Genomic DNA, 13,529 nt, shown 5'->3' with positions numbered 1-13,529 from the left:
TTTATTCGCTTTGACCCTGAGTTATCTTGTATTGATGACCAGTTTAACTACCTCAGGGAAACAACAGCGATCAAATGCAGTCTTTTAGACAATTTCAGGTAAGCTATTTAATCTATTCAATCTAATATAATACGTTTGTTGGAAACACACCGTTCTTCTCATGCCAAATAGTTGAACAACCGCTGGGAATAAAGATAAGCAGCTACTCTGTAAATATGGATTCGTGATGACCTTGAAGACGATGCATCCTCTCCTCTCCTCCAGCCCCAGGGCCCCCAGGCCAGAGGAGGGCAGCAGAGCACATACAGGGACCAATACCATCCCACAAGTGATCGCCCCCTCAGACTGTTCAGTCTCCAGCCCGGGCCCTCTCTTACCACACACCAGAAGGTACGGTACAACTTGTATGTCTGTCTTTCCTTCCTATTCTCTCTCTCTCTCTCTCTCTCTCTCTCTCTCTCTCTAAAAGGCAGGCAGGTGGTAAAAGTAGGCCATCTGAAACACACACACACACACACACACACACACACACACACACACACACACACACACACACACACACACACACACACACACACTTCACTCTCCTCCTCTAGTTATTTTGTACTGAGTGTGTGTGTGTGTGTGTGTGTGTGTGTGTGTGTGTGTGTGTGTGTGTGTGTGTGTGTGTGTGTGTGTGTGTGTTTGCGTGTGTGTGTGTGTGTGTGTGTGTGTGTGTGTGTGTGTGTGTGTTTCAGATGGCTGATATGTGGGCTCAGTATCACAAGCATTGCTTCCAGACCGCTACCAACAGACCACGGAACCCCGCCTCCGCCTTTGCTCAGGTGAGTCTCTCTGTCCTCCCACACCGTCACTCAGGTGAGTCTCTCTGTCTCCCCACACCGTCACTCAGGTGAGTCTCTCTGTCCTCCCACACCGTCACTCAGGTGAGTCTCTCTGTCTCCCACACCTTCACTCAGGTGAGTCTCTCTGTCTCCCCGCAAGATTGATCATGCCTGTCCTTTGGCTGGCATGTCTTATGGGCGTTAGATGGAGGATGCATAGATGTTATCTTATCATAGAGCTTCTTATCAATCTCATCCACCCTCTCTCCTTCACACCGTACCTCCCTCTCTCTATTTTACTCTCCTCTTCTGTACTGTCTGGACATCGTCTTCCTATTGTGAATATTACAATCATTACTGCTGCTACTTACACTACACCCTCATGCACTACTATTGTCACTGTTTTATTACTATATGACATTGTATTGTTGATTCGTGGATTGTTATTGACTGCTGTTGATTGAGGAGCAAGATCCCAAAGCATTTCATTTACATTTATGGCACTTAGCAGACGCCTTTATCCAAAGTGACTTACAACAAATACATTTGTTTAAGTGAGTGAATCATCTATCCGTCAGTCATCATGAGAAAAAGTAATCTATGCTCGGACCAGGGGCCATGCGATGTACGTGACCAAATCCAAATTGATTTGATTTGGTCTGTAGAAGGGGAGGACAGTGATGGCTGCCATGTTGGAGAGTGAGAGGGAGAGGATGGCAAAGACCCAGGTGGAGAAGATGGGCCCGGGTCAGAAGGGCCCGGGTCAGATAACTCCCCATCGCTCCAATGGTGAGGAGGGAAGGCCAGCAGTGTCCTCCCCCTCTGCCCCCTCCTCCACTGCCTCTGGACACAAACAGGTCTCCCTGTCTCTCTCCCGGACCTCCATGCACAACTCTGGCCCTGCTCGCCCTGGTCCAGCCCGGAAAGAGGCATGGACCCAGGCCACGGGAGACCCAGCGCTGGGGTCAACGCCTGGAGTGGAGTCAGAGAGATCAGCGGGCCGCCTGCCTCACATTGGCAGTGAAGAAGGTGAGAGGCAACCGTAGGAGCCATACCTATTTTTATTTTTGAAATAACATTGGCAAAATGTCATTAAGCTGTCTATACTACCTTGGGGTCTGTGTGTGTGTGTGTGTGTGTGTGTGTGTGCGTGTGCGTGTGTGTGTGTGTGCGTGTGTGTGCGCGTGTGTGTTAATGCCCTAACCTGTTGTCACAGATGGTGATGCGCAGACACCACTGCAGGTGGAGGAATTTATGGCAGAGCAGTTCCGTCGTGACATGACTCACTCGGCCAGGCTCGAGGGCCAGATCAACCAGCGCATCGCCACCCAGTCTGCCCTCATGCACTCAGGTAGGCCCACCACTAGGGGGAGACACAACACCCTGCCAGCCTCCTCCACGGAGTCGTGGCTCGGTGGGCGTGGCCAGATGGACATGTGGGGAACTATGAGAGGACTGTTGAACGTACATGTAGGTTTATGGCTGCGGTTGGTGTTAGTGGTTGACATACCAGATTGTCCTATTTCAATCCATCACTTTGAGCCGACATGACCTGATACGGCCTATTTAAAGTCAAAGTCAAAGTGGCTTTAATGTCAATTCTTCACATGTCAAGACATACAAAGGAATCGAGAGGACGTTCCTCATTCTCCCACGGTGAGACAGATAAAGTGCCCAGGCACAACAGATAAGACAAGACATACTAAAAGTAAAACATTCAATAAAAATAATTTAAACAGTGCAAAAAGAACAGCAACAGCAGTCAGGTTCTTACTATTATGTTAGTGTTCCTGGGGTATGTTAGTGTTCCTGGGGTATGTTGGTGTTACTGGGGTATGTTGGTGTTACTGGGGTATGTTTGTGTTACTGGGGTATGTTGGTGTTCCTGAGGTATGTTAGTGTTCCTGGGGTATGTTTGTGTTACTGGGGTATGTTGGTGTTACTTGGGTATGTTAGTGTTACTGGGGTATGTTGGTGTTCCTGAGGTATGTTAGTGTTCCTGGGGTATGTTTGTGTTACTGGGGTATGTTGGTGTTACTAGGGTATGTTTGTGTTACTGGGGTATGTTGGTGGCAGCTTGTGATGTGTGTGTAGGTAGTCCTATATTTGTAACAGATACATCTACACTGGTGTTGTACTCGTTGTTGTGACTGATGTGTGTAGGACTGCCCTTTGATGGTGTCACCACATACAGCCAGAGCTACACCCACCAAAACAACACCTCCACCTTCAGAGGCCCCCACCACATCCTGCCTGAAGCTACTCCCAACTGGTAGAGTACAGTATGTCACGCCACGCCACCAATATGACAACAGATGTCTAGAACATTCCCGTATGATCTATGGTCCTCTGTCATCCACCCCCAGGAGGCCCTGGCTGTCAGAGTACTCAGAGCGGTACCAGGGGCCAGAGCGCTACGTCCCAGGGAAGAGGAAGCCCCCAAGCGGCCTGGAGAAGGGCCACCTGGAGCCCTCTCCATCCCAGCCCAGCGGACTCACCGGCCCCCAGACCCACAAGCACCCCCGCTCAGAGTACCAGAGGCAATACACCACAGGGGTAAGGGCCACACAGGTGGGGATGGAGGAGAGGAACTAGAGAGGTGAGGTGGGGCACATTAGCCACATGAGTGACTAGTACACTGTCTTGCCATATCTGGGGCTGTGTTCCAAAATTGCAATGTAAGTCGCAGTTTTGGATAAAAGCGTCAGCTAAATGGCGTATATTATTATATTACGCTATTGAATCCATGTGGGTTAGTAGAGGGAGAGAACAGGGAACTACACCAGAGTGGAAAGGGTGAAGATGGTGAGGACAGGAGAAGAGTGATGTTGTGAATGTTGACAGGGTGGTTTGGTTGCAGGGCTATCATGGCGGGGCTGGCGTTAACACCACACAACAGAGACGGACCAACCCCGTCCAGGACCAACCCTGTCACTCACCTTGGAAACAACTTTCAGCCTGACTATTTTAAATACAGAAATATCAGAGTATATGAACTGAATTCAAAAGTATTGTTTGAGCCAACATTTCCTTTTTATCAATAAATATGTACTGTCTTTGAAGGAATTAAATGTGTAGTTACAACACAACCAAATGACTACACACAAACACATTTCCCTGAAATAGCAGTAGTTGAGCATAAAATAACAATATCAACTAATATTATAAAATACATAACTAATATGGCAATGACACTTATGGACAATGATCACAAACAAAATGCCCGAGAGGGAACCTGATCTTTATTTCACCATACTTGTTTTGTCCTCATTTTGTTAATGCAAGTCGCACACTGTGACAGGATTTCAACTCATGTTTTAAAAAAAAACAAAAAAAAACAAAAAAAAAACAAAATCTTTTTCCAAGGAAATCCCTCACAGGTTCCAAGCTGCCGTCAGCTCCACTCACGCCAGGTTCGTCCGTCCGTCCTTCCGCTGCCGTCCGTCTGTCTGTCTGTCTGTCTGTCACCCTTCGCCCCGCCCACATCCCCTTCCCTCACACACGCCTGACACCGCCCTCCCTAAAACCAGCCTCTCAGAGGAAAATAAAAAAACAGCAAACAAAAAGAGAAGAAACAGCAACAATGATCAGGGGCGGGTGGGGTGGGGTGGGGTGGGGAATGAACATACAACTTTCTACACAACCCTGACTTCTGTTCTGCTGCTGTCTTGTCCAATAGGAACTCTTTACACTGATGGCCCCCACCCAACCCCTTGCTCCCATACTGCCCTGGCCCAGTTTTCCACATGGGTACATAACGGAAATAAAAAGCTTATTGAAGAGTATACACCCCCGCCCACCCACTCCCTGCCCCACCCCATCGATCCCACACGGCCCAAAAGCAGACAGGTGTAGGGGTGACCGCTGGGCAGCCAGCAGTCACAGAGTCTCTATGAGGGTTCCCCCTGGTGGTGGGGCCCTAGTATTTCATCCCCGGCACAAACTCCTTCGCCTCAGGGTTCAAGCTGCTTTTGCGCTGCAAGGGAGAAGAGAAGATACGTGAAATTAATACGAATGTAAACAAACAGGACCCCCAAACCTGTCTGGACAAAAGTAAAGAATAAACATGAAAATAAACATTTTATTTTTAAGATATATTTTTAAGAAATATATTTTAAGAAAATATATATTTTCCTTAACTCTCAATAGTAGTCCAGAAGGGCTTATTTAGAGGCACTTCTGGAGAGATACTATAGTATCGAGAGTTTGGGGGGGGAGTAGGTTGTGGGGGGGAGTAGGTTGGGGGGGGGGGGGAGTCGGTTGTGTGCTCAAACTAGACAATGCTGCAGAGAATCACCCTGCCTGAACTCACCAGAGAATCACCCTGCCTGAACTCACCAGAGAATCACCCTGACTGAACTCACCAGAGAACCACCCTGCCTGAACTCACCAGAGAACCACCCTGCCTGAACTCACCAGAGAATCACCCTGCCTGAACTGACCAGAGAATCACCCTGCCTGAACTCACCAGAGAATCACCCTGACTGAACTCACCAGAGAATCACCCTGCCTGAACTCACCAGAGAATCACCCTGACTGAACTCACCGCAATGTCGTCTGCGGTTCCGTCGCTGACCGATAGCCCGTTGAGCTGTTGCTGAAGCTGCCCCACGCCCGGGGCAAGGTCTCTGGCAGGAATGAACCAATCCTGATCCTCCTCTTCCAGCATTTCTTGGAAACAGCGCTCCAAGAACTCCTGCTCCAGAAGCTCCTCCTCCACCTTGGACAGCAACAAAGGGAAAAAGGATTGAGAGGGTTCTCATTAAAATCATAAACAGATATTCACTCACTCACTCTGTGAAGTCTCCACTGAAAGCGGCCTCAAGCCTAATCTTACCAGAGGCTTACCTCTCTCTTACCTCTCCAGCATATAAAGAAAACGTTGAATGAAGCAGCCTAATCTGCTCATGCAACAGAAAGTTTTGCCCACGTAGAACCGCAAAGTATCTTCTCAAACAACATAGCAGATCATACAATATAGGTGAAAGCATGCGAGTTCTGATTACGACCATATGGGTTTTCCATACAATTGACTCAGGGCATAAAATTTACTTTTTGCTCTGATGGATGCGAAGATTCACCAGCCACATTTTTTTTTTTTAAACCAACAAGAAAGCAAAGATCACATTAGCAGGACTTGTGACGCATTGAAAATAACTCCCTACACAGAATGAACTTCCTGTAGTAGGCCTTGTCAAAATAGCACAAAATATTTTCCCCTGCATGTTTTCTGACACGGTGGAATTTAAGTTGCTCAAGTTGAAATTTGTCGTCCCAAATGTTGAATCAACGGTAACCACAATTGCCGATCGCACCAGTTTTGCAGTGGCTTTTACGATTTACAGGTTTACCTGCGACCCATCTGGTTGGAACAGGCTGCATGCTTTTTGTTTTTCCGGATGCTTCTACCTACATCATGAGTGAAAAGGTGCACACTTTGGGGAGAAGGGTTGAGTCACACTGAAGCCTTGTGGATGACTACATGAGCCCTCAGAATTTGGGACAGCGTAACTTAATTCAGGATTTGTGAAAGGGACCTCCTGATCATAGGGATAATGAGTGGGCCTAAACCACTGACCTGTCTGGTGTAATCACTGACCTGTCTGGTGTACTCTTCCTTGTTCTTAAACCACTGACCTGTCTGGTGTAATCACTGACCTGTCTGGTGTAATCACTGATCAGTTTGTTGTTGTACTCCTCTTTCTCCATCCACTGACCTGTCTCTTCATTTTACATTTAGCCTATCTTTATCCAAAGCGACTTACAACAAATACATTTGTTTAAGTAAGTGAATCATCTATCCAACAGTCATCATAAGAAAAGTAATCAATGCTCGGACCAGGGGCCATAGGCAGTCACAATGCGTTTTCTTTTAACAGGAGAGAAACTGGTACAGGGGGGCAGTGGGGGTGAAGAGGTCTTTAGGAGGGACGGTTAAGATGTAGCCTGAAGAGATGGGTCTTCAATCTACGGCGGAAGATTGGTAGTGACTCTGCAGTCATGACAGCAGTGGGAAGCTCGTTCCACCAGCGGGGCACCAGGATCGTGAAAAGCCGTGACTGAGTAGTACGACTGCTGCATCCACGTAGAGGCGGCGGTGCCAGGCGGCCAGTCGAGGTGGAAGAGCGGAGTGAGCGGGTTTGGGGGCTGTTCCCTTTGCCACCCGGTAGGCGAGCACCAGGGTCTTGAATCTGACGCGAGCTGGAGTGAAGGAGCCAGTGAAGGGTGCGGAGGAGGGGAGTGACATGGGAGAATTTGGGGAGATTGGACACCAGATGGGCGGCAGTGTTCTGGATGAGCTGCAGAGGCCTGATGGTGGAGGCGGGGAGACCCGTCACTGACCTGTCTGTTGTACTCCTCCTCGTTCTCCATCCACATGTACTCAGCGAAGGGGTTCGCCTCGCCCTCCTTGTGTCCATTGGCCACATTCTCCTCCTTCCCTGAGCCGCTGCTCCCCCCGGCTGTCTTCATCAACTCAGGACTACTCATCTCTGCAGGCTCTGTAGGGTTTACACACACACACACACAGTGGAAATTGTAAAAATGTACTGAAAATAATAATGATAAATACAAACTACTTTAAAACACAAGTATAGCCGAGGATTGTAAGGTTATGCCATACAACTTCAAGTCAGGATACATTCTAGAAAGACATTAAGAAAAAGAAAAAAAGAAACATAGCTACAACTAATCCACACAGAGCAGCATGGAAATATTTGCTTCCGCTACCAACACGTACACACACATTTACAACGGGTAATGATACCTCATCTCCCAACTACTTTGGTTAGTTGACCGTTTTGAGTGGATGTGTCAATTACTCTGACTTGCGTTTGTACTATTTGATGTGACAGTACCGTCAGTGGCAGGTCTCCGTGGACTGCACATTATTACTCAATAACACCCGACCTCTGTGTAGATCGTCAGCATTGAGGAGCGGGCATGAAAATAATGATGACAAACCCCACATGGACGTCGAGGCCTACCTGCGTGTCCCAGCTGCAATAAGCCAACATGAGCTAGCTAACCACTGCGCTAACCATCTAACGGGACAGCTAGCTAGGCTATGTAGCCAACCAACGACTGAAGTCGAACCGCTTACATTACAGGAGATGCCAGAGGCCACATGCATCTGATGGTTGGTTTGCTGGCCACGCCAAGTAGACGTGTACATACACGGCTAATTGGAGGTGGCTTCGGAAAGCCAGCTTTCTATTTGCGTTCGAAACCGTCCGATCGTAGCATTAGCTTCATGAGACTTGAGGACAGCTGCTGGGGCAGCGTATGTTCACGACATGAAACACGATTAGACAACTTGCTAAGTAGGGTGGAAAAATAGCCTACGACATGCTGGGTTTCATTAACACTAGACAGCCACCCGCTGTAGCTAGCTAGCTCATTGGGATCAGTGTTGCTGCCGGCAAGCTAACTCGCTCGTTCGCCATGAACTAAGTAGGGGGTAACTTAGCTGGCTAACAAGCTAAGAACGTAGCTAGCATGCTAACAAAACTTGCAGTTCTTGCTCAAGTCACTCCATTTAGCTCGCTAACGTCTGATTATGTAATACATACGTTGAGCTGTCTCTCTCCCCTTGTAACAAAAGCATCGCACACAAGCTTAGCTCGCCAACTACATTAGCCAGGTATTATCATATAAGTGTAATTTAACGTTAGCTAATTAACAGGTTAGTTAGCGACAGGCTTCATTACCACTTAGCTTAGCAGGAAATGTTACCCATAGCAGGCTAACTCCACCTAGCTAAACATAACATTCGCTACACGAATCAGGTCACATTTGAGCTGGACAACAGTGGCTGGCGAGGAGCGCAACGATTGGAATTTCAAAAACGCACCTGGCATGGTTGAAACTTTGTTTTCACACAACCCGATATATATCCACAATGTTTTATGGGGTAATTCGACGACTTTTTCAGCTACTTTTGCTATTCAGCTAGCTAGCCAGCTTGCTACAACATTACATGAAGACGCTCTGTGGACTTCCGTTTCGGGCCCCCTCCCCCTGCCCCCCCCTCCTTTATCTCTCTGGCGTCATCAGAAACCCTTATTAGTGACAGCGACTCTGGGGGGACAGGGAGCCGACCTTTATTCTGGGGGGACAGGGAGCCGACCTTTATTCTGGGTGGACAGGGAGCCGACCTTTATTCTGGGGGGACAGGGAGCCGACCTTTATTCTGGGGGGACAGGGAGCCGACCTTTATTCTGGGTGGACAGGGAGCCGACCTTTATTCTGGGGGGACAGGGAGCTGACCTTTATTCACATTATTTTCATGAGGGAAAAATATCTGTTGCTACATTATTACAGACAGGTGTGAAAGAAAATAGGGGAGGATTAGGCCTATACTGGGCCTGGAAATTTTTTATTGAGGAGACGGAGATACATTTATGATGAAGTTCATGTAGGAGACAACTGAAAGGATAGGCACAATAATGTTCAAAGACGTATTCTTTCCTCTTGGATGAAAACACAATGAAGTAAAGCATAATTCATAGCAGCAGCCCAAGTGCTTGATATGGTAACAAAGCAGGAACTATTAAGTCAATGGTATATTTGCACATAGAGGAAATTGACTTGGTGAGGTTGGTGCATGGGACATGAAAAACAATATATAAGCAAAATATTATGTGTAAAAAATAGCAAAATATATTGTAAAATGGGTGAAATGCTAAAGCAATGACAAAACTCTAAGACATGTTAAAAAAATAAAATAATAATCCTTCTTCTAGCATTGTGACTGCCTACGGCACCTGGTCTGAGCATTGATTACTTTATCTTATGATGACTGATGGATAGATAATTCACTTACTGAGACAAATGTATTTGTTGTAAGTCGCTTTGGATAGAGGCGTCTGCTAAATGCCATTCATGTAAATGTGAAAAACCTCATGTTCACTCAAAAGTCAATACATCGTAAAACAGCTCAACATGTTTGTGCATAGAAACAAATAGCTTGCCCTTCAACTATTATTACTTTAGTACCTACTTTACCATAGTTACCTGCTGTCTGCTGGTCTATTAACTCTACAAGGTCCAGACGCCTCTAAGATGTTTCTCTGCGACCAAAACGGCATCAGTGTCGTATGCGAGGTCATTTCTAGGCCCTGTGGAGATAGAGGAGGAGGAAGTACATAGCCTGACAAGACAACACAGAGGCTGCATAGGCGCACACCAAAACCCCGAACCCAAACTGTCCTAATAAAACACAGTATAACAACAGTATATAGCCAATGGTCATGGTGACCTGACGAAGATCCTTGTCGGATGGAAACGTTGTTTGTTTCATAGCGGTAGGTGATGGAGTATTTCAGCGTGCCGGCTCTATTCATTCTCTTCCAATGACCATATATATATATATATATATATACACACACATACATATATTATTATATATATACGTATATTATTCAGGTGACATCTTAACACACGCAAACCCACTGGCAATGAAGAAATAAGCCAGGCCTACCCAGAACACGCCACCCTGTACCTCAGGGGTTTGTACTTCAGAAGATCACAGGGTGGACCACCACTAGGTTGTGCTCCACACACATACAGCACTGGAGACGGCCCATGAAGAGGGAGAGAGGAAGAGAGAGAGATGGGGGAGGGAGAGAGAGAATTACTATATTTCTTAAGATATCCCTGAAGACCTGTACGCCAGTCATGAAAGCAGGTGACACCAGGGTGTACAGAAGCTTATTCACACCCAGGCTGATATCAAACCCCCCAGTCTTCTTTGTCAATGAACCAGGACCAGACAGATCAGCCACAGGGCCCACCCATTGGCCACAATTGTCTGACAATAGGTGAATCTATACATGGGACACAATCATTGATTGTGTCGTTACCTGGTGACATTAAGGTGATGTTGTCCATGTGAGAGACTATTAACAAGTCTGGGAGATAACCTGTTAGGGAAAGTACAGCTGCAGCGCGCGCGCACACACACACACACACACACACACACACACACACACACACACACTGGGTTTCTCAACTGCAGTCCTCCGGACCCACAGGGTTGCACATTTTTATTCCAGCCCAGCTCTCCTGATTTAACTAATTAAAGGGCCTGTTGATTAGCTCCTGATTTAATTAATTAAAGGGCCTGTTGATTAGCTCCTGATTTAACTAATTAAAGGGCTAGGGTTAGGGTTAGGGTTAGTGTTGATTAGCTCGCTGATGAGTGCTGAGCTTTGACAGAATAGAGTCGAGAAACACTGCTATGAAATATGGGGGTCAGGGTATTTACTGTTTTAAGTATTCTGACATTCACACACACACGCACACACACACACGCACACGCACGCGCACACACACACACACACACCCCCCCCCCCCCCACACACACACACACACACACACACACACATATACACAGACACACACCTTATGACATTAAGAAGTTGATGCTGCCCATCACCTTGTGGGACTACACCAGACATGCAAATGTAACTCCATTGTAAATGACAGGACTGACCATTAGTATGATTGAGGAGGATGTATCAATGGTGCCACTTTTCTAAGACCAGATCTCGGGTGTTGGTTTGAAAAAGACCAAACCAACCCAAATCTGATGTTCAAAGAAAAACCTTCAGCTGTTTCCAAAGCCTCTATTAGTGCTGTCTGATGTCCAACAGGTTCTCTTTCAGTTGACTCGGTTCGACCGCTCACTATGGGACACACAGTCTTGTGTACCGACACTGAAGACCCCTATTCAATCACACCTGGTACAGGCTGCGGTTGCGGAGTCGACACTACAGGTCCCCCCTGTTCCTCCCCCCCCCCGGTCCGCTCCAAGAACACGTGGGCTCCCTGTTACTTGTTTCGCCCTGTCCTGGCGCACCGCTGGTGGAACGAGCTTCCCACTGCTGTCATGACTGCAGAGTCACTACCAATCTTCCGCCATAGATTGAAGACCTACATCTCTTCAGGCTACATCTTAACTGTCCCTCCTAAAGACCTCTTCACCCCCACTACCCCCCTGTACAAGTTTCTCTCCTGTTAATAAAAATAAAAAAAAATCTAGTATTGTGACTGCCAATGGCCCCTGGTCTGAGCATTGATTACTTTATCTTATGATGACTGATGGTTAGAGGATTCACTTACTTAAACAAATGTATTTGTCAGTGAGCGAAGGGTTGTGACGACTGACACATCACTTCAGAAGAAGGGTCGCTACACAACCGACGCTTTGTGAGTGGCCATTTTGTTTGAGCTCTACACAGTGTTTCAAGCCCTCAAGCACGTAGGGACATCAACAGAGTGAGAGCACCTAGATTGGCCCAGGAAACCCTGGAGGTCTCAGATAGCCCAGCTATTCGACGGGGGGCCCCATGCCAACTGCACAGGGACTTATTGTCCCAAGTGCGAGGCCAATAGTTCAACCCTCATCCTGATGGATACCGAGCTGATGGATCTTTGGGTTTGGCCTGTCTCTCTCTGGGTGAAATATGAATATGTAAATATGAATATGTTATCATAGCACAGCAATGTTAGGATAGACCAGTGATCAAAAGGCTGCACACCTGGTGGTGGTTTTATTGTGTTTTCAATTCAAACACCATCAGTCAGGGTCAGCTGAGGCCATACAAACACATGAAAACAGTGCAAGGATAATTCTACTTCTGATTCATGGAAGAATTTACAAAGTGATAGGAATCACCCGAACATAAAAACACATAATGGTTAAAATTCAAATGAATTGAGGACACTGCAATGAATGTGAATATCACCTTTATTGCTTTTATTAATCTGTCTACATTTAACCAGAGAAGTCACATTGAGATTTGTACATTTATATTTTACATTTATGGCATTTAGCAGATGCCTTTATCCAAAGCGACTTACAACAAATACATTTGTTTAAGTGAGTGAATCATCTATCCATCAGTCATTATAAGAAAAAGTAATCAATCGATTTGTATCTCTGTTTCAAGTAAGCCCTGGCCAAGAAAGCAGCATATACAAAGGGCACAAAAGACATAATATATTGTGTAACATTTAATGGCTAAATAGTAACACAGGTGCCTAAAATAACTGTGCAAAGCGCATAAAGGAACAGAGAACAGCTTCCTAATAATGCAAGGTTAAAAGGATGTGCACTCCATGGTCAACAGCCCTTCAGGAAATACATTTCACACACAGAGTTGTTGTTTTTTAAACAGAGAGAAACATATACATGATGTGATATAAGACTCTTATGGTACTTAAGTAATTGTAATTATTTGTAATTAAAATGCTGACAATACAATACATCGATGTAGACATATTACAACAATCTAGATACTGTTTCACCAGTTCTAATATAACAATACATTACAGACAGATGCAATGCTGTAACTATATTTTGTCACACTTCATATCCATATTCGTCTTGTAACGCACTGAAGTGATATTTGAGGTTTGGTTTGCTGTGGAAAACTCAGAACTGTTCATGAATTGGTCTCATGAAGTCGAGTTGTTAACAGAGGGCAGTGTGGACAGGGAGGGGCAGCACATGTTGCTCAGGTGGAACTACAGCTAAAACTCAGATAGAGGCTATGTGACAACTCCTGGTCCCCAGTGTTTACTTCCTACGCCCCCCCAGAATCTCAAAAGAGAGATGAGATTCTGGGTTCTGAGATTATAAATGAACGAATTTGCCCTCATTGATTTTCATGTATCTCAGAGGCTCCCGATGCAGGGCAG

The 13,529-nt window shown here is 46.2% G+C and overlaps 3 protein-coding genes across 3 annotated transcripts; 2 read left to right on the top strand and 1 right to left on the bottom strand.

Annotated features, from left to right (window-relative positions):
* Positions 1-870: 870 nt before the first annotated feature.
* On the top strand, positions 871-3,100 carry LOC310820935 (uncharacterized protein; the record flags this gene model as incomplete). Its single annotated transcript, XM_083692776.1, has 4 exons — positions 871-892; positions 1,490-1,853; positions 2,041-2,175; positions 2,988-3,100. The coding sequence occupies exons 2-4, from the start codon at positions 1,505-1,507 to the stop codon at positions 3,098-3,100; spliced, it is 597 nt and encodes a 198-aa protein (XP_083548902.1). The 5' UTR covers positions 871-892; positions 1,490-1,504.
* On the top strand, positions 3,083-3,810 carry LOC310821338 (uncharacterized protein). The gene is made up of 2 exons (XM_083693351.1): positions 3,083-3,380; positions 3,685-3,810. Exons 1-2 carry the CDS (start codon positions 3,159-3,161, stop codon positions 3,784-3,786), a joined length of 324 nt encoding a protein of 107 aa, XP_083549477.1. The 5' UTR covers positions 3,083-3,158; the 3' UTR covers positions 3,787-3,810.
* Positions 3,811-4,046: 236 nt separating this feature from the next.
* paip2b (poly(A) binding protein interacting protein 2B) lies at positions 4,047-8,812 on the bottom strand. The gene is made up of 4 exons (XM_083692703.1): positions 8,677-8,812; positions 7,167-7,324; positions 5,371-5,544; positions 4,047-4,800 (listed from the first exon to the last, which is right to left on the bottom strand). Exons 1-4 carry the CDS (start codon positions 8,681-8,683, stop codon positions 4,744-4,746), a joined length of 396 nt encoding a protein of 131 aa, XP_083548829.1. The 5' UTR covers positions 8,684-8,812; the 3' UTR covers positions 4,047-4,743.
* Positions 8,813-13,529: the final 4,717 nt, after the last annotated feature.

This window comes from Argentina silus (assembly GCF_951799395.1).
Source record: "Argentina silus genome assembly, chromosome: 21".
Lineage (NCBI taxonomy): Eukaryota > Metazoa > Chordata > Actinopteri > Argentiniformes > Argentinidae > Argentina > Argentina silus.
The sequence above is the reverse complement of the archived record's forward strand: the minus strand, read 5'-3'. Positions and strand labels throughout refer to the sequence as shown.

Coding starts and splice junctions, on each gene's coding strand:
- LOC310821338 (XM_083693351.1), top strand. CDS start 3,159: ATGATCTATGGTCCTCTGTCATCCACCCCCAGGAGGCCCTGGCTGTCA. Junction 3,381..3,684: donor AGAGGCAATACACCACAGGG/GTAAGGGCCACA, acceptor GTTTGGTTGCAG/GGCTATCATGGCGGGGCTGG.
- paip2b (XM_083692703.1), bottom strand. Junction 5,545..7,166: donor AGGAGGAGTACAACAGACAG/GTCAGTGACGGG, acceptor TTGCTGTCCAAG/GTGGAGGAGGAGCTTCTGGA. Junction 4,801..5,370: donor GAACCGCAGACGACATTGCG/GTGAGTTCAGTC, acceptor TCTCCCTTGCAG/CGCAAAAGCAGCTTGAACCC.